Source organism: Amia ocellicauda, chromosome 12 (assembly GCF_036373705.1).
Source record: "Amia ocellicauda isolate fAmiCal2 chromosome 12, fAmiCal2.hap1, whole genome shotgun sequence".
In the NCBI taxonomy this organism is placed as follows: Eukaryota; Metazoa; Chordata; class Actinopteri; order Amiiformes; family Amiidae; genus Amia; species Amia ocellicauda.
Genome location: NC_089861.1, coordinates 25,110,034 through 25,129,051, shown reverse-complemented (window position 1 = coordinate 25,129,051; position 19,018 = coordinate 25,110,034). Strand labels below are relative to the sequence as shown.

General features: G+C 41.3%; 1 protein-coding gene across 2 annotated transcripts; it reads left to right on the top strand.

Annotated features, from left to right (window-relative positions):
- Positions 1-8,277: 8,277 nt before the first annotated feature.
- LOC136764691 (phospholipase A and acyltransferase 3) lies at positions 8,278-16,112 on the top strand. 2 transcript variants are annotated; one of them, XM_066718956.1, is made up of 6 exons: positions 8,278-8,385; positions 10,100-10,205; positions 11,270-11,541; positions 14,562-14,667; positions 14,834-15,102; positions 15,228-16,112. In XM_066718956.1, the coding sequence occupies exons 1-6, from the start codon at positions 8,371-8,373 to the stop codon at positions 15,300-15,302; spliced, it is 843 nt and encodes a 280-aa protein (XP_066575053.1). In that variant the 5' UTR covers positions 8,278-8,370; the 3' UTR covers positions 15,303-16,112. The 2 variants fall into 2 exon arrangements, with proteins under 2 accessions (XP_066575053.1, XP_066575052.1); XM_066718955.1 differs by having other exon boundaries at positions 14,822-15,102.
- The last annotated feature ends 2,906 nt before the right edge of the window (positions 16,113-19,018 follow it).

Genomic DNA, 19,018 nt, shown 5'->3' with positions numbered 1-19,018 from the left:
GACTTTTGGACCGGCAATTGTAGTTGGTTTCTCAAAGTACATATGCAATTCAGTAAATAAATATAGAAGGAAATTTGTGCAAAAATAAACAAATAACAAAATAAATAGGCCTACATGAATGAATAAATAAAAAAAGAATAACACATTGATGAACACTTATTTTTCGATTCATTTACTTTTTTATTTATCTATGTATTTATTAATTTTTTTTTTTACAATACTGAAACCACCTCACACAGCTCCCCTTCGGTTAAAGGAAGAATATTAATGTGTAATTCAAAAAGATGCCCCAAAGAGCAATTTATTCACACAATAGAATACAATTAATAAATAGGTCATATAAAAGGAGCAGACAATAACATTAAAAAAGTTTCACACTAGAACCACCACTGCCGCCGCAAGGCTTTTACAATTTATAATATCTCTGCGTATGTGAATTTCTCTATCATATCCATTCTTATATGTTAATAAATATTTGAATTAAATACATAGGGCGTTTCAGCTGTAAAAAATTAATACATTATAAATACTTGCTCCTTCAATCGCCGGACCTGCAGTTCATGCGGTATAGGCTAAAGCCTACTGAATATAATATAGGACAATCTTGGGTTTGTAATAACATTAGTTATTGTGAAAGTTATAGTCGTGTTGATTCCTGAAACACGTGTTTTTCTACACATCATTCATATATTATTATTATTATTATTTATTTTATTAGCAGATTTGCACCTGATATTTCCTGTCAGTCTGTCCTGATCGGCTCAGCAAGTTTCTAATTTTCCTTTGGAATGCAATGTTGATCACGTTGTATTAACCATAGGTCTCTGGATCAATGCCTTGATCAGTCACCTGTTTGATCATCAATGCTAATTCTGTTGTATTAGTGTATGGCACTGTAGTGTTGAAAAGCGCGTTTACGGAATTGATACGTAGCTGTAATAGACGGAGCCATTTCAAAGCGCTTTCGTTAAATAATTTTTTCATATTTCAGTTTTATGCTATTTGTATAACTGGTTATTAGTTTATAAGTGCTGGAAGCCTTTTGTTTTTGTTAGGATTTTTCTTATAATTTTTTTCTTCCACCAAAACTTCAAATGCCCCTAAAACATTCAGAAATGTGTGAAAACTCACAAAGCAGGTGTTGTAATACCTACAAATGTAGTGAAAACTACACACGCCGGTCACATGGTGCTGCTGCCACATTGCAATTTGCAATTTGCAAAGAACTTAGAAATCCTACAAAAATCTTCTTCTCCAAAACCATATGTCACAAGCATATGCCACTTCATACTCATGCATTTCTTAAAACCTAGTGTTACGCTTGTTCATCTGAAGTCGATCGATTGCACGGTTTGGCCGCAATGTTGCGTTCCCTGATGTAACCTCCAGTGCCTTCTACTGCAGAACTGTAATGCTTACTGTGTCACAAATTGGTGTGTATCACACTAGTGCAGAGTACTACCAAAGTTAGTACAAGGCAAGTTGCCCCAGTGAAAAACAAATGTATGCGCCATGTCAGACACATTACACATTTTCTGCACACTGAAATACAGTAGACACATGAAACTCTACACATATGTTCGTGCCCATACCGTGAATATACAATCAGAAAATGAAGTTTATGGGGTACATGGTTAAGCCGCCATATTGGATCATGCGTTTCATGCATGGTCATATTAAAACAGCTACTGCTCCAGAGCTGTAGGGCCCAGTGTGCTCAAACTTTGCACATGTTACATAGAGACTGGTATCTATCCAATTTGCAAAAGGCAAGTGACTGCATGCAAAAACATGGCCGCCACAAGCCAATGAATATGCATGTATGAAAAATATGCATATTTATTTTCAATGCATGACATTTGACCTCAGAAAAAACTAACAGGTCATATTCAAAAACTCACCAAAACTGATACAATACTAAAGGGCAATGTTATGCTTCATTGAGGAAAATAACGATTGGTGATGCAGCACGGCGGCAATTTGCATTACAAAATGTCACTTCCGACAATGAATATCTTTAGAATCGGAATGCCTAAAGTGCTTACATTTTCAATGAGTTACACTAGTACAATGATCTGTCAAAATGGATGAAGCCGAGTTGATAGGACACAAAACCTGGCTGCTGTAAAACAATCAAAATGACAGCATATAATGTGAGCCAAATAGTGACATTCCTTATGTAGACCTCCACCTCTGCCAAACCTTGAATGACACAAAAAGAATGAAAACTTCACATATATGCCAGAATTACGTGAAAAATACAATTGTACCATACATAACTGAAGCATGTAATCAATAAATGTATATTAAAGTCTACTGAGATTGATATACACACCTCAAATTACACAATTATGCAAACCTCAAATGTATACTATATTGCATTGACATTGAAAATTACACATTCAATAACACAAGCATTTAAACTATAAATGCATGCTAAAATCTGAAACCTACTGATTTAGCTTGGAAGCCTTAAAAGTTGCATGCAACTTCTAGTTTATAATTATAATTCTGCTCAGATATGTGCATAATGATTTATACGCCAATTTACACAGGGTATTGAGAACCATTAATTTTATTCTTAGTTTTCTTTTCTTGTTTATGTAGCCTATATGCGCACATTCTCATAAACAATTGAAGGATAAACACACTGGCAGGTTACTAATGCAACACAAACAGCCCTGTTAAAAAGCACATTTTGTGCATTGAGGTACAAAGCGCTTCACGTTGTATAAAGTAAAACCTAAAATATGTTTTTCGAATTTCGAGTTAATTAAATAATATGTATACGTTTTATGTTGTAAAATATAACGTGTCAATAATTGTACTATAGCCCTATTTTAAACACCTCCCCATCACTCTCTCATGACTAATTGTTATGTATGTATGTATGTATGTATTGATTAGCAGATGCCGTTATCCATGACGACTTACAAAATAAGATTAACTAAGAAGATAAAATGAATGCAACGTATAAAAAAAAAAACTTACATTGAGTGACCACAAACTACAAATATTCACCTGGTGTACTGCACATTATGTTTACATGCTGGTTCATATGTAAGTATTCTTCCCAACATGTACTACTGGAATATGTAAACAGGATTTGTCTGTTTTGGAAACGTAGGTCATTAAAGAATATTCAATCTAAATCAAAAGTGTGTATCAACTGAATATGCAAAATGCTGATGAATATGCAAATTGGCTGATGTTCTTCCGACTCACCAGGAAGCTAAAAGCGGCGATTAAAACAACATGGCCACTGTCACTGTCTGTCAGGCCTGCAGTTTGATCTTCACCACTGGATGTCTCCCATACTCCAGTTTTTTCAATCAATTGTCCCCTGATTTCCCTCATAATTGTTTCAATTATCTCACCTGCTCCTTGTTTATCTCTTCATTAATTCCTCTTTATAATCCCACTTCTCCCAGAACTCTCTGTGAAGTCTTACCAGTCTCCTCACTGCATTTCTGAGTCTTACATCGTTTATGTCTGTTGCGTGTTCCTGACCTTGCTTTGTTTTCTCGTTGCTGATTTGAGATTCTCCCCTGTAGCCCAGTTTGCCTGATCGATTGATCTCTCGCTACCCTTTGACTATGATTTATGGATTTTCCCGTCAAACCTGTTTGCCTGTGTGCCGCCTTTCTCCTGTTCTCTCCCTTCTCCTCTCAGCCCCGCACCTGGATTCACCATTTGATTATGACTGTCACTCCTAGGCTGCGTCCCAAATCCAGGGTGTAGGGTAAAAGCTAAAAGTGCTCAACGGGACACATTTCAGCACCAGCATTCACCACCTTTGCCTTTGACCGAAAAAGTATGCAGTCTTTTCTTGTCATCTGTCTCTGTATTTAATTAAAAAATATATTATTATTATTATTATTATTATTATTATTAATTACATTACATTTATATACACCCTCTGCTGTCATATTTTCCCAGTTGACGTGTCTCCGCCTTTAACGCAAAGAGTTCTGGGACTTCAGTGCTAAAACACTTCCACAGAAGTGCACTCTTTTCACTGTTGCTAGATTGGAGTATTTTCCCCCAAAATCGGTGCCCAGGGGGAAATTTTGGGGCAACATTTGTATGGGGGAATTGTTCATTTTTATTACTGGTGGAATTAAGGGGTTTGGTACAGTTGATTTCTCCCTCCAAGACCTCACTTCACCAGCACCCACCACCCAATTTGAAGTTTGAATCCTCATAGCCTATTATACCAGAAAATACATTAGGGCATGTTTTTTATTGTGGGCTATTTTTGTTTCAGTATTTAGAAGGCCTGTTGTTATGCCAAGTGTGTTTGTATTCATAGCTCTGAAGGCACACGAATCAGACGAGTCTGAGCATTCATTAACTCAATGGTCAGATTCTGTGCAGAATGACAAATGTCTGCGTGACGTGAACGCACCCCATGGACACAAGCCGGTAGAGTGATGCCTGTAGTTCTGCAGTTTAGGTAGTGATTTCCAAAGGAGAACTTGATGACAATCTTTTGTCTGTGACCTGTGATTAAAAGCTCATGCTGAAACAAATAATATCCATTGCAGCTCCTATGCGATCAATATTAAACCAGGCAGTTGGTATTTTTGGCACAGAACCGCCCCACATCACTGAAAGCACACGTTTGTAAAACTTGACGATAACATTGAAACTGATTCATTTATATACAATGCTTTAAAATATGAATTTGAATCTGAAGAGTGTATTTAAAATGCTCCTTTTAATGTCTTGATTTTAAGTCAGAAACAATGAAACTATTTGCAATGTAATTTGCACATCCATCTTTTAAATCTTTAATTGATTCAGTTTGTTGTGCATTTGTGACGATGCCAAAGAGGGGAATGATTGTCACATGACCACACCACACCTATTTTATTCCAGTGAGGAGGGGGGTCTCACTATAAGGCTTGGCAGCACGGGGTCCCCCTTCCACTGTGTCGGCCTCTGGACCAGGCTCTGCAGTGCCACCAATCCTGGGGAGGGAAAGAGAGAAAAACAAGAAGAGGAAATTCAGGAGGGACCCATCATTTGAGGCCAGGTAAGTGAAACCACTCTACAGAGGTCTTCTCATTCACGTCCCTCTGCTATCCTTTTCCCCAGTAGGTCTCTCTACAGGTGCACTACTTTTCGCCTCGGGCCCAGCTGACTGCAGGGGGAACACGGTCTCTACCAGCCCTGTAAGATAAGTACAAGTAGTATACAATTTGTCCAGTGTATGCTTTTAGGTTTTGTTCCTCAGGATACTATATTTGTATTACAAGGAGACAGCCAGCAGCCAGGAAACATGTGCAGCAAACATCAACTAAAACACTAATTCAAGACAAGAGCGTTTTCCACAGAATATCAGAGTACTCATCCTGCTGTGAACAATTCCCCTGTTCCAATCAGCAGCTTCCTCAAGGCTCCATAGTCCAGTCCAGTCCAGTCCAGTCCAGTCCAGTCCAGTCCAGTCCAGTCCAGTCCAGTCCAGTCCAGTCCAGTCCAGTCCAGTCCAGTCCAGTCCAGTCCAGTCCAGTCCAGTCCCCCTTCTCAGTTCCAGGCTTGACTGCCTGCTGCTCTCTGCACTGGTCTTTTAAAGCAGGTTCTCCTCATTATGGGTGAGGAGATAAGTGAAACAGGTGTGCTAGATGAAGGGGCAGGGGACACAGCTCCAATCAGAGGGGTGTGTCCTTAATTAGTGCTTGGAGCTCGTGAAAGGTGCTGCCTTCAAGTGAGAATGTGATAAAATGAAGAAAAAGCAAACCAATAGTGAAAATTAACAGAAGTAATAAAACTAACAAGTGTAAATATAAACCTGCAACAAAACCCTCAAAAATTAAAGGAAAAAACTAATAATAAATACACCAATTACTAGGCAACACAAATCAACCCTCTTGGCACCTCTTGTAACACTCCCCCCGCTCTGCCAGCTTCTGTCATTGAAAGACAGTGAAGAAGTTCTAGAAGTTAAGAAAATCCTTCATTCTCCCATTTTAACATTAGTTCGAGTGCACTGATACTCTAGTCCACCCTTATAATGACAAAGGATTGTGGCAGATACTGGTGTGTGTGGTGATGCTTAAATTGTCATGATCAACAACCTTGGGGGGGGGCTGTCAATTTTGGGGCCCCAATCAAAGCTCTGTTTAGGGGCCCCAAAATTGACAACCCCCCCAAGGTTATTGATCTTGTAGAAATATACAAGAGCACTACCTTAACCTTAAAAGTGCCAACATACTTCATCCCCTGAAAGCTTCAACGGGGGCACTTTTGGACCCTTATTGGAGATTATGGAAAAATGACCACTTTCTGTCAGTAACCCTTTCTTTTATTAACCTTTTGTAACACACTGGAATCCATTCTGCAGGTGTACCCAAAAATATACATGGCCATAAGTATGTGGACACCTGCTCATCGAACATCTTGTTCCAAAATCATAGGCATTAATATAGTTTGTCCCTTAATGAGCAGCACAACGTCAGAGACCCCCCTACCTCCATCCAGGGCACCCTTCACCATCTGCACTCGTTTCAGCGTCTCCATTTTACTGCCCCAGACAAACCTAATTATAATTCTGTTAATCAATTTAGCGGTATGCCTGTCTGGGGGAAATACCATGCCTACATAGAGAAGGACAGGGAAGAGGATGGCCTTTATGACCAGCACCTTACCAGCCATCGGTCTGGGGCCCCCGGCCGACAGGTCATGCCTGGGAGAGGTAGACCACGCTCTTGGCCTTATTGATAGCAGCTCTGCAGAAGCCGTCCAGCAGTTCTTCCACCCTGGCCATGGATGGCGCGTCCGTGCAGACCACAGTCACGTCATCCATGTAGGCCAGGGCTTTCAGTTGCTCTCCTCCAGCGCCCGGGAGGTGGTAACCTGTCACCTGGGTGTCCCAGCGGATCACATGCATGAACGGCTCCAGACAGAGGACGTACAGCAGGGCCAACGGGACAACCCTGTCGAACCCCCGACCTGACCAGAAATGATTCGGTCAGGTGGTGGTTCACGTGGACCCTGCTGCTTAGGCTGCTGTAAATGATCTTCACCCACCTCCTCTAAAATACACCTACCATTAAAATTATAGACTGATCATTTCTTTGTCAGTGGGCAAACGTACAAAATCAGCAGGGGATCAAATACTTTTTTCCCTCACTGTAAAATGAGCAGCCAGCAGACCAGCAGCCCAGGGTTTGAAGTCTAAACTCACAGAGAATCAATATTATTATTTTTATTTCTTGGCAGACACCCTTATCCAGGGCGACTTACAACATAATTGCAAAACAAAGTGCAAAAATACAGTTAAGGCATCAAACATTTCAAATTCAGATTTACATTAAACAGAGCAATTCAAAATATAATACATTTTACAACTAAAAGCACTAATATTACAAGTACTGTATGAAAAGATGTGTATTGAGTAAGCGCCAGAAAGAGGTCAAGGACTCTGCTGTTTTGACTTCAGGTGCGTATCAGTGTGGTGATGTGCTGAGTGTAGGAGAGCGCAGGATTGAGGGTCACTCCTAGATTGTTTTGCGGAAGAAGAAGAGAGTGTGGTGGATTCCAAGGGGATCAAGATGGAGAGATCAGCAGAATAATAATTCAATAATTACAAACCATATTTATTATAACTGCAATCTTAATTGTCAGTATTTACCACTTTGAAAAAATCCCTTCTGTCCTGTTGCATTTGTTGCAAGTTACATTTGTGGCAAATTCAGCGTCCTTAAAAAAAAAAGTTTCTGAATAGCATATTTACACACTACGCTTATACTAAAGAATGAAATCAGCTAATTGACAAATACTGCTGTTTTCACTGCTGACAAATTAGTTACAAATTCAAATACATTTGCAACATAATTAATAAACCAGCTATATCCCATATTGTCGTAAAGCCTTTCATTGATATTTTCTCAATATGGTCTCGAGAAATAATGAACCTGGCGCACTTTGTGACAACAGCAAAGAGATTCATTGTTAGTATTATTATTATTAGACATACGTATGACATTTGCACAACTCAATCTCAATATCGTGATGTGTTTGGCAGTGTTCATCCTGCGCAGTGCTGCCAGGTCATACATGTACAGAAAACAATACAAATGAAACCCTCTGCACACGTTAGACAACAGAGACTGTTGGTGCCACTAAACCCTCTCTGGGGTGTGGGGGGCTGTTGAGTCCGGGGCTCAAAGGTCTTCTGATCCAGGTGGATAAAGAAGACAAATAAACGAATGAAATCCATAATCACATTAGAAAAGAAACCCCAGTAGCTCTGGGTTAAGCGGCGCAGTCCTGGGCGGGGAGACTGTGACACCGTGGTGGGGAAAACGAAACTGAAGCGCAACTGGAAGCGCGACGCTGATCCACGTAGAGACGGACTGAGGGAAGATGGGCGATTTCAATGTGAGTAAAACATCGTTTGTTACAATTAAAACCATATTTGAGCTTAATCTAGATATTGTTGTCGATATTCATGTCAAGACAATTACGATCAAATTGTGTATTTGCAAATTATAAAGCGTTTGTTGATGTTATATGTGATGTTCCCAAAATATTGACTTTTTGGTGCCAGAAAGCTCTCAAGTGCAGCACTTTGAATCTGCATAACGTAGATGCAATGATGCATTATAGTGGATTCGTTTGTTTATGCAATGCCATTACTTACTATCTTATACCAGTATTCTATATATATATATATACACTCACCTAAAGGATTATTAGGAACACCTGTTCAATTTCTCATTACTGCAATTATCTAACCAACCAATCACATGGCAGTTGCTTCAATGCATTTAGGGGTGTGGTCCTGGTCAAGACAATCTCCTGAACTCCAAACTGAATGTCTGAATGGGAAAGAAAGGTGATTTAAGCAATTTTGAGCGTGGCATGGTTGTTGGTGCCAGACGGGCCGGTCTGAGTATTTCACAATCTGCTCAGTTACTGGGATTTTCACGCACAACCATTTCTAGGGTTTACAAAGAATGGTGTGAAAAGGGAAAAACATCCAGTATGCGGCAGTCCTGTGGGCGAAAATGCCTTGTTGATGCTAGAGGTCAGAGGAGAATGGGCCGACTGATTCAAGCTGATAGAAGAGCAACTTTGACTGAAATAACCACTCGTTACAACCGAGGTATGCAGCAAAGCATTTGTGAAGCCACAACACGTACAACCTTGAGGCGGATGGGCTACAACAGCAGAAGACCCCACCGGGTACCACTCATCTCCACTACAAATAGGAAAAAGAGGCTACAATTTGCACAAGCTCACCAAAATTGGACAGTTGAAGACTGGAAAAATGTTGCCTGGTCTGATGAGTCTCGATTTCTGTTGAGACATTCAGATGGTAGAGTCAGAATTTGGCGTAAACAGAATGAGAACATGGATCCATCATGCCTTGTTACCACTGTGCAGGCTGGTGGTGGTGGTGTAATGGTGTGGGGGATGTTTTCTTGGCACACTTTAGGCCCCTTAGTGCCAATTGGGCATCGTTTAAATGCCACGGCCTACCTGAGCATTGTTTCTGACCATGTCCATCCCTTTATGACCACCATGTACCCATCCTCTGATGGCTACTTCCAGCAGGATAATGCACCATGTCACAAAGGTCGAATCATTTCAAATTGGTTTCTTGAACATGACAATGAGTTCACTGTACTAAACTGGCCCCCACAGTCACCAGATCTCAACCCAATAGAGCATCTTTGGGATGTGGTGGAACGGGAGCTTCGTGCCCTGGATGTGCATCCCACAAATCTCCATCAACTGCAAGATGCTATCCTATCAATATGGGCCAACATTTCTAAAGAATGCTTTCAGCACCTTGTTGAATCAATGCCACGTAGAATTAAGGCAGTTCTGAAGGCGAAAGGGGGTCAAACACAGTATTAGTATGGTGTTCCTAATAATCCTTTAGGTGAGTGTATATATATATATATAATAATACCTTTGAAACATCGCTCTTCAAGCAGCTGTACAATGTCAACAGTTTGAGTCCAAGTTTCAAGGTCATATTGGTCATAACATGACTTTAACAATTAGTTGAGATTTGTTTCTGAGCGGTTTTGTTTTTCACTTTGTTTTCTGTCTGTCTTTGTCTCTGTCGGTGTGTCTGCTACAGTTTTCACAGCTCCGCAAAGGAGACCTTGTTGAGATTCTGCGTAGTTTTGGCTCCACCTGGGCCATCTCCGTGGGCAACGGATACGTTGTTCATCTGGCTCACTCCAGTAAGATACCACTGCTTATCACGCCGAGCCAGGGTTAAAACTGGCCAAATTACCCTATAGCACAGTCCCCACAGCGCTGGCTCCAGTCTGGGCCCCTATATTATACTGTAGTCCCCACAGCGCTGGCTCCAGTCTGGCCCCTATACTATACTATAGTCCCCACAGCGCTGGCTCCAGTCTGGGCCCTATACTATACTATAGTCCCCACAGCGCTGGCTCCAGTCTGGACCCCTATACTATACTATAGTCCCCACAGCGCTGGCTCCAGTCTGGCCCCTATACTATACTATAGTCCCCACAGCGCTGGCTCCAGTCTGGACCCCTATACTATACTATAGTCCCCACAGCGCTGGCTCCAGTCTGGACCCTATACTATACTATAGTCCCCACAGCGCTGGCTCCAGTCTGGCCCCTATACTATACTATAGTCCCCACAGCGCTGGCTCCAGTCTGGGCCCCTATATTATACTGTAGTCCCCACAGCGCTGGCTCCAGTCTGGCCCCTATACTATACTATAGTCCCCACAGCGCTGGCTCCAGTCTGGGCCCCTATACTATACTATAGTCCCCACAGCGCTGGCTCCAGTCTGGCCCCTATACTATACTATAGTCCCCGCAGCGCTGGCTCCAGTCTGGCCCCTATACTATACTATAGTCCCCGCAGCGCTGGCTCCAGTCTGGCCCCTATACTATACTATAGTCCCCACAGCGCTGGCTCCAGTCTGGCCCCTATACTATACTATAGTCCCCACAGCGCTGGCTCCAGACTGGCCCCTATACTATACTATAGTCCTGGAGGTATTGCATGCTGGGACAGCTGCTATCTTCACAATGCCGGCTTGAGCTTTAATCTGATTCATGCCATTTTCAGATTGTGAATTTAGGCACTTTTCTGTTGAAAATCATGTCTAATTCAATTCAGTTAAAAAAAGCTTTATTGGCATGATTTATTGACATCAGTGTTGCCACAGCATGGTGACAGACAGGCCCAGTGCTATAGATTATAGATTAAAGATTTTAACATATATTTGCATCTCTCTCTCTCTCTCTCTGTCTGTGTGCAGCCCGGGCGAGGGAGGGTGTCTCTAGCTTGTTCTTTGCCTCGGCGGCCGTGGTCCATTCAGAGGTGAAGAAGCAACGCCTGGAGCACCTGCCGGGCTTCCCCCACATCCAGGTCAACAACAAGTATGATGTGCAGTACCGCCCCCGGCCACCAGGGGACATTGTCAGAGAGGCAGAGAGCTTGGTGGGCACAGTGGTGTCCTGCGCTGTCACTCCTAAGACCTGTGAGCGTTGGGTGGTTGCCCTGAGATACAACGTCCCCTTCACTGAGGAGGTCAGTAGGGGGGAGGGGGAGTTTTATGCAGTGTTTTCAGCCCCCAGTGTGGAAACAGCAGTTGTCCCAGCATGCAATACCTCCAGGACTATACAGTATACAGTATAGTATAGGGGCCAGACTGGAGATAGCGCTGTGGGGACTATAGTATAGTATAGGGGCCAGACTGGAGCCAGCGCTGTGGGGACTATAGTATAGTATAGGGGCCAGACTGGAGCCAGCGCTGTGGGGACTATAGTATAGTATAGGGGCCAGACTGGAGATAGTGCTGTGGGGACTATAGTATAGTATAGGGGCCAGACTGGAGCCAGCGCTGTGGGGACTACAGTATAGTATAGGGGCCAGACTGGAGCCAGCGCTGTGGGGACTATAGTATAGTATAGGGGCCAGAATGGAGCCAGCACTGTGGGGACTATAATATAGTATAGGGGCCCAGACTGGAGCCAGGACTGTGGGGACTATAGTATAGTATAGGGGCCAGACTGGAGCCAGCGCTGTGGGGACTACAGTATAATATAGGGGCCCAGACTGGAGCCAGCGCTGTGGGGACTGTAGTATAGTATAGGGGCCAGACTGGAGATAGCGCTGTGGGGACTATAGTATAGTATAGGGGCCAGACTGGAGCCAGTGCTGTGGGGACTACAGTATAGTATAGGGGCCAGACTGGAGCCAGCGCTGTGGGGACTATAGTATAGTATAGGGGCCAGACTGGAGCCAGCGCCGTGGGGACTATAGTATAGTATAGGGGCCAGACTGGAGCCAGCGCCGTGGGGACTATAGTATAGTATAGGGGCCAGACTGGAGCCAGCGCCGTGGGGACTATAGTATAGTATAGGGGCCAGACTGGAGCCAGCGCCGTGGGGACTATAGTATAGTATAGGGGCCAGACTGGAGCCAGCGCCGTGGGGACTATAGTATAGTATAGGGGCCAGACTGGAGCCAGCGCTGTGGGTACAATAGTATAGTATAGGGGCCAGACTGGAGCCAGCGCTGTGGGGACTATAGTATAGTATAGGGGCCAGACTGGAGCCAGCACTGTGGGGACTATAGTATAGTACAGGGGCCAGACTGGAGCCAGCGCTGTGGGGACTATAGTATAGTATAGGTGCCCAGACTGGAGCCAGCACTGTGGGGACTATAGTATAGTATAGGGGCCAGACTGGAGCCAGCGCTGTGGGGACTATAGTATAGTATAGGGGCCAGACTGGAGCCAGCACTGTGGTGACTATAATATAGTTTAGGGGCCAGACTGGAGCCAGCGCTGTGGGGACTATAGTACAGTATAGAGGCCCAGACTGGAGCCAGCGCTGTGGGGACTATAGTATAGTATAGGGGCCAGACTGGAGTCAGCGCTGTCGATTAAGTAGTTGAACTAGTCGACTAGTCTGGATTAGCAAAAAAAAATATATATAAAATAAAACAGAGATTAATAATGCTAGATAAAATCTCTTTACTAAAAACCATTACTTCCATTTTGCTCATTAAAGCATAGAAAACAGAGTCATGCAGTTTTATAACAGATTAATTTCTGCTTCATATAAACAACCAGCTGAAGCAACAAATTCAACATGTAAAGAAAACCAAAACGCATTGCTGTTAAACCACGGTCTTTAGAATTATATAACCTATGATGATAATTATTTATTAATATTAATATTACTGATTTACTTTAAAAACAAACAGAATAATTTATTCGAACAATACGCTCATGCCTTATGGAAAACAACTAATGTGTACGTGCAATTGCATAGCTCGTCATGGAAGATAACAAAATACATTAAAAAATACCAGGATAAGTTATTTTTACTTGGGTAACAAATAAAAGCCTTTCACCAGAAACACAATATTACATTGCTGGTATTGTCATGAACCACACACATAAAACATCAGTGCAGTTACACTATGTAACACTGGGACCTCAGCGGGGGTCTGCGGGATGAGAATGAGGGAAGCAGCACAGCCAGACCGTTCACATAGAAATGGTTTATTTTTTTTATTTTTTTTTATCAATTAAAACATAAATAATTTTAAAAGGTTTAAAATACATAAAATCACAAACACAGACATACACAGAAGCAGTGAGCAGTACAGAGGAGAGGAAAAAGTGAGGATTTTAAACAAACATATTTCTTTAATTCAAATGAAAGCTGCTTTGCACTGTATGGGGACTGGAGAAGGAGAACAATGTGCATGTGTAAAATGTGCATCTAATTAAAGTAAACAAGGTGGACAAGCGTACAGTGGGCTGAGACTGTTACAGTAATATAGCATCCATTGTCACCAACGTCCTGAGATCATGTGTTTAAGTTTCTGCAGCTGCATTAACATTGTCATACTGGCCTTTGGATTGTTTCCAGGCGCTAATGCGGGACTGTCAGGTTCAAAAGAATGGCTAAGATCCTGAATGTTTGCTATCAGATTTTCTGTAATTTCCTGTCCACTTTTTTCGGTGTCACTGACAGGCTGAAGCAATGTATCCCTCTGTGGTGCGCATGCATAATATACACGATGTGCTTTGATTGTATTTTATCACTTTCTGACAAAGTGTGAATTGTTTTTCGGGTTTGTCTTGCTTTTTCTTTAAAATCCACACTAAACCAGGGTTGCTTTGGATTGGTGGAATTATGCAGATCTGTGCAGAACTATGGACATCTGCGCTTCTTTTGATGTTGACGTAACATCCGCTACTTCAGCAAATAGTGTGAATGGAAATTTCTGGTTAGTCGAATACAAACGCTGAGGTCGACAACACCTGTAATTAGTTGACTATTCGACTAGTCGACTTTTTGGTGCTAGCCCTACTGTGGGGACTATAGGGTTGTCTTCCTGTCCCATTTGTACAATGAAAATACAGCCTTATTTCACAAATGTGGCTGGAGTCTATCCTCTCGCAATACAGAAAATTATATATATATATATATATATATATATATATATATACATAAGTAGTTGTTGTTCTTTGTTAATAAAACTGGTGGGTGCACTGTTGTCCAATTGCTGATCTCCATGTTGTCCTGCAGTTCCCAGAGCCCCAGCCAGGAGACATGATTGAGTTTCCCCGGACCAGCTTCAACCACTGGGGCCTGTACGTGGGCAACGGCTATGTCGTACACCTGGCACCCACCGGTAATGCGGTATCTGCATTTTACAAATGAGTAAAGACTGCATTATATCATCTAGTCGATGATAATTATTATTAATAAAGTCATACATTCATATTTCATATTTCCTTTATCAGCTGTTATCTGTGTCTATCTATGTGTGTGTATGTGTGTGTGAGTTGGCCTTTCAGGTGGCAGTGGTGGAGCCTCCGTCTCGTTCCTCTCCTCCTTCACCTCTCCTAGCGCCACTGTTGTGAAGGATCTACTGAAGGACGTGGCTGGGCCGGGCCTGAAGTTCCTGGTGAAGAACTTGGACCATCAGTACCAACCCCTGCCCAGAGACCAGATCCTGGAGAGCGCAGAGAAAATGATTGATGAGATAGTCCCGTACTCCGTCACCACCAAGAACTGCGAGCACTTTGTCACTGAGCTGCGTTACGGGCTGGCCGAGTCCAGACAGGTCTGTCTCCTCTTCTTCCGTTTTCATTTCTCTGCGCTCTGGGGGCTCGTCCCCCTGTAGAGCTGTGACAGTTGGTTTGGGTTGATTCTGAAATATGCTGGGAACATTAATCTCTCCCCCCCCAGGTGAAAAATGCTCTTGGCAGCATTGGTTTAGCAGCTGTTGCTATCCTGGCGCTGAGGGTGATATTCCGGGTTTAGTGACCATGCCGGGACCTCAATAGGATGCTGGACGCTGGCCAGAGGGAAGACACTGACCCCTGGCCAGGGCTGACCTGTCCGATGCCCAGATGGATACAGACCAGTGCTCTGCAGCCGGACCAGGATCTTTCTAGCAGAGACATGGTCTCTAAGAGTACAGGGCACACATTTCTCTTATCTAATCACCTGTCTTTGTGTTTCTCTATCAATCTATGTGTCTACCTATCTTTACCTCCCATCTAATGTCTCTATCAATATATTAACCAATCTCTCTTTCTTTAACCAATTTATCATTAATTTTATTTACATAGGCGTCTCAACATCTATCAGTTTGTGGTTGTCTATACATAATTTTCACAAGTACTCTAATTGAGAAATGTGTGTATTCTTTCATATACTGAAATTTGCATCTAGGAAAAAAGTTTGATCTATATATGTTTTTCTTTCTTTTTCTATTTGGCGTATTTTGTCTTCAGATCTCTGGACTAATTATTTTAATAAAGTAGGAAGACTCTTCAAATTCACTTTCCAATTCTATTTCCATGTTCAATCAAACAGTAGAACTACAAAATAAATGTAATATTAACAAGTACACACAGATTAAATTAACGATTTAAAATAACTCAATTTCAAATAGTTTTTTATAAAGTTGCCAACTTTAAATCCAGACTTAATAAGAGCATTTGAAATAAATATTTCAATGAATGATATATAAATTACCCTGTTTTAATGTTTTAGTGATACAAACATATGCTTTCAGTTGTGTTGTGTTGGAGGCTCCATCCCAAAAATAAAAACATATTGACTTTGTCTGGTTTTAACAGTTTTTGCATGGGAGCTGCAATGTTTCGTTCTTAGTTTTAAAAACAATTCTTCAATGGAGTCTAATACCCGATCATATTATCAAAGCGTTGGAGGCCAAAAAGCACCCCATCCTTCCATAACAAAACTAAACCCTAAAATAAAACTAAAATAGCTTACAATTATACAAATAAGAAGACTAGAACATGAAACAATTCCCAAATGTATTTTCCTGTTTAGAGCAGTCAAACTGACAAACCCTGGTCACACACCAATAGCTCAAAGATGAGAATAAAAAAGAAAATAACCGATCAGGCATTTATAGGAATAAAAATATTTAAGATCTGAAGCATGAAAAGCTTCTTAAAATGTCATTCAAATCTTCACTTCATGAATGACTGGACTGGGTACAGGTAAGTATGGCTTGGAGATAGGGTGTGTCGAGATGGGAGCCTTCAAGGAAAGACACACGATGACAATGGTGAACCATGAAGAAAATGAAACCATGTTCAATGACGCCTTATCAACAGAGGAAAGAATACTAAGCCACACATTTCCAGTTGTTGAAGAGGTTTATAGTGGCTCAACCATATATGGATATTACACCCGGGGTGTCAGGCAGACTGTTATCAGTTTTGTTATCTCTTTCACTGCCACCTTACAATTGCCCCAAGAATGGTTTTCATTGCAGCTGGTCCTAGTAAATTCCTTTTTACTGAATCCACATCTCTTTCTCTGGATTATTTGACTCAGTTGGCATCACAAACAGAACGCCAATGTTTCTGTGTCGCAGGCTTCGTTACCAGTACAGATCAAGACAATGGATGAGTTCAGGAAACCCAGGGTATGTTGGCGAATTCAACCGGTTGAACCCATAATGAGGATTATAGGAAAAGGATGGCTGAGATAATGTGGGGGAAAAATATAGAAATCCTATCCTGTCTTTGTCCTTGGTGTGCTGTTACTCCTAATTTGGTTATCAGCAGCTCACATTCCTTTCTTGCAACGTATTATCTGCAATGTACCTTCCAATGCAACGGGCAATGTAGAGGTTAATGATTATGATCACTGCTAGTTATTAGAAATGACCATTCAGACACTGATTATAGTATGTTAAGGCCCCTTGGGCGTATGTCCCAGAGGGGGTAGAAAAGCTTTGTTCTATCTTAAAACTTTTGGGGAACAGTATCATGCTGGCCTAAAATCCTTTGAGTTCTGTGTTGCGCTGTTCCTTGATATCACTAATTTGACAATTAAGTGTTAAAACAGTTGGCCATATGTATCATCTACATTTTACACAATGGTGAAAGAATTAAGGGGTATCACATTTTCAAGTGCTTTTAATTTTTTTTAACAACAAAAAACAAAAACAACAAAAACAGTCCCTACATTTTATGGTTAAGTTGAAGAGTTAATTTCATATTATAAGAGTTTTGAAGCAGTTTGTGTTTGTATGAGTGTGAATAGTTACATTTAATATCGTTCTCTCACTTGTGATTGTATCACATGTTCCAGCTGATGCCCTGTCAATCAAGTGTCCCGTCCCTCAGAGCTTTCGGCTGCTCTACCCACAGTCTGTCACACCATTCTTGGCTGATGACCTAATTTCTTCTCACATTCCAATAGAAACCTACCCCTCCGCCCTCAGTGATTCATATTGGCCGCTGTGATATGTTATCAAAGAATTGCATCAAAACCACGCTACAACCTCCATTCAACACTGTTATAAAAAATTATAATAATGTGAAATGCATCTTTTTAATCTTTTAATTTTAAATACTGTAAACACTATTTGCAAACACCTGTAAAAGAAAATTCAACAATAATAAATAACAGATAAAACCCTTTTCAATCTTTGTCAATGAATTCAATCAACATTAAATTAAACATTAATCAACATTCCTTATGTCATAAGGAAATGTAATATCTTGCTATAGGCCTATATTTCAAACAATATGTGGACATATCTTCCACAGAGTGTACAGAATATACTTTCTCTAAATTAATTGATAAATATAAATAAGAATATATTATCATGGATGTATTTTACTGAAGTTTCTATCAAACGTTACTTTTAACATTGCATTACCGCACATCCTGATTCACATGACCTATAGTGCACTGCTGACATTGTGGCTGTGTGATGGAGCAAAGCCCATCCCTTTGTTTTCAACAGTGACTCATGTTATGTTTTGTGCTATTGGGAACTCTATTAAAATCGGTAAACCAAAGCAATGTTATGTCCTGAATTAAATGCAGCACACAGATCACAACGGGGGAAAACTATTACCTTACCTTGGGCTGGTATGTGTGGGGATGTGGGCAGCCATGCTTTGTAAAGCCAGTGAGGCCATTACAGAAGCCATCTTTCTTAGGGGTTTTAATCAGCTCCCCTACCATACTGTTCCTAAGAGGAGTCCCAAGATGTTTTATTTGTTTAGCAAGTACATTATTTGTATTTATATTCCTTTTGCATGTAAGGTTTATTAGGATTTTATGTGGATTTAAAGAGCTATTATGATGTTTCTGTTGATAACTAATGTATGGTTTTAAATGTGTTTTTCTTTTTGTTCCCTTATGTTGGGAAATTATTTGGTCTGGTGGAGGGGCCCTTGAAACAAGAGAGATTTAACTTTATTGAAATAAATATATCAGCTTGTTTTGTATTTGCTACGACCAACCAATCAATGCAGTTTTTTTATGGACACTTTACTTTACCGCCTTCATAAGATCTATTCCCACCTTCAAAACACCTTGCTGCACAGCCTACCACAGGCTGCATATGAGTCATGGGCTGAATATCAGTTTGTATGGTATGAGTGTGAAATTAAGCCCCTAACTAATTACGTTTATATGGTCAAGCCCCTCTTATTTGTAGAGCAATATTGAATTATATTTCACATTGAATAAAAATA

Excerpts from the sequence above, each read along its gene's own strand:
- LOC136764691 (XM_066718955.1), top strand. Across the intron at positions 10,206-11,269 it reads TGTTCATCTGGCTCACTCCA|CCCGGGCGAGGGAGGGTGTC; the intron begins GTAAGATACCAC and ends GTCTGTGTGCAG. Across the intron at positions 11,542-14,561 it reads ACGTCCCCTTCACTGAGGAG|TTCCCAGAGCCCCAGCCAGG; the intron begins GTCAGTAGGGGG and ends GTTGTCCTGCAG.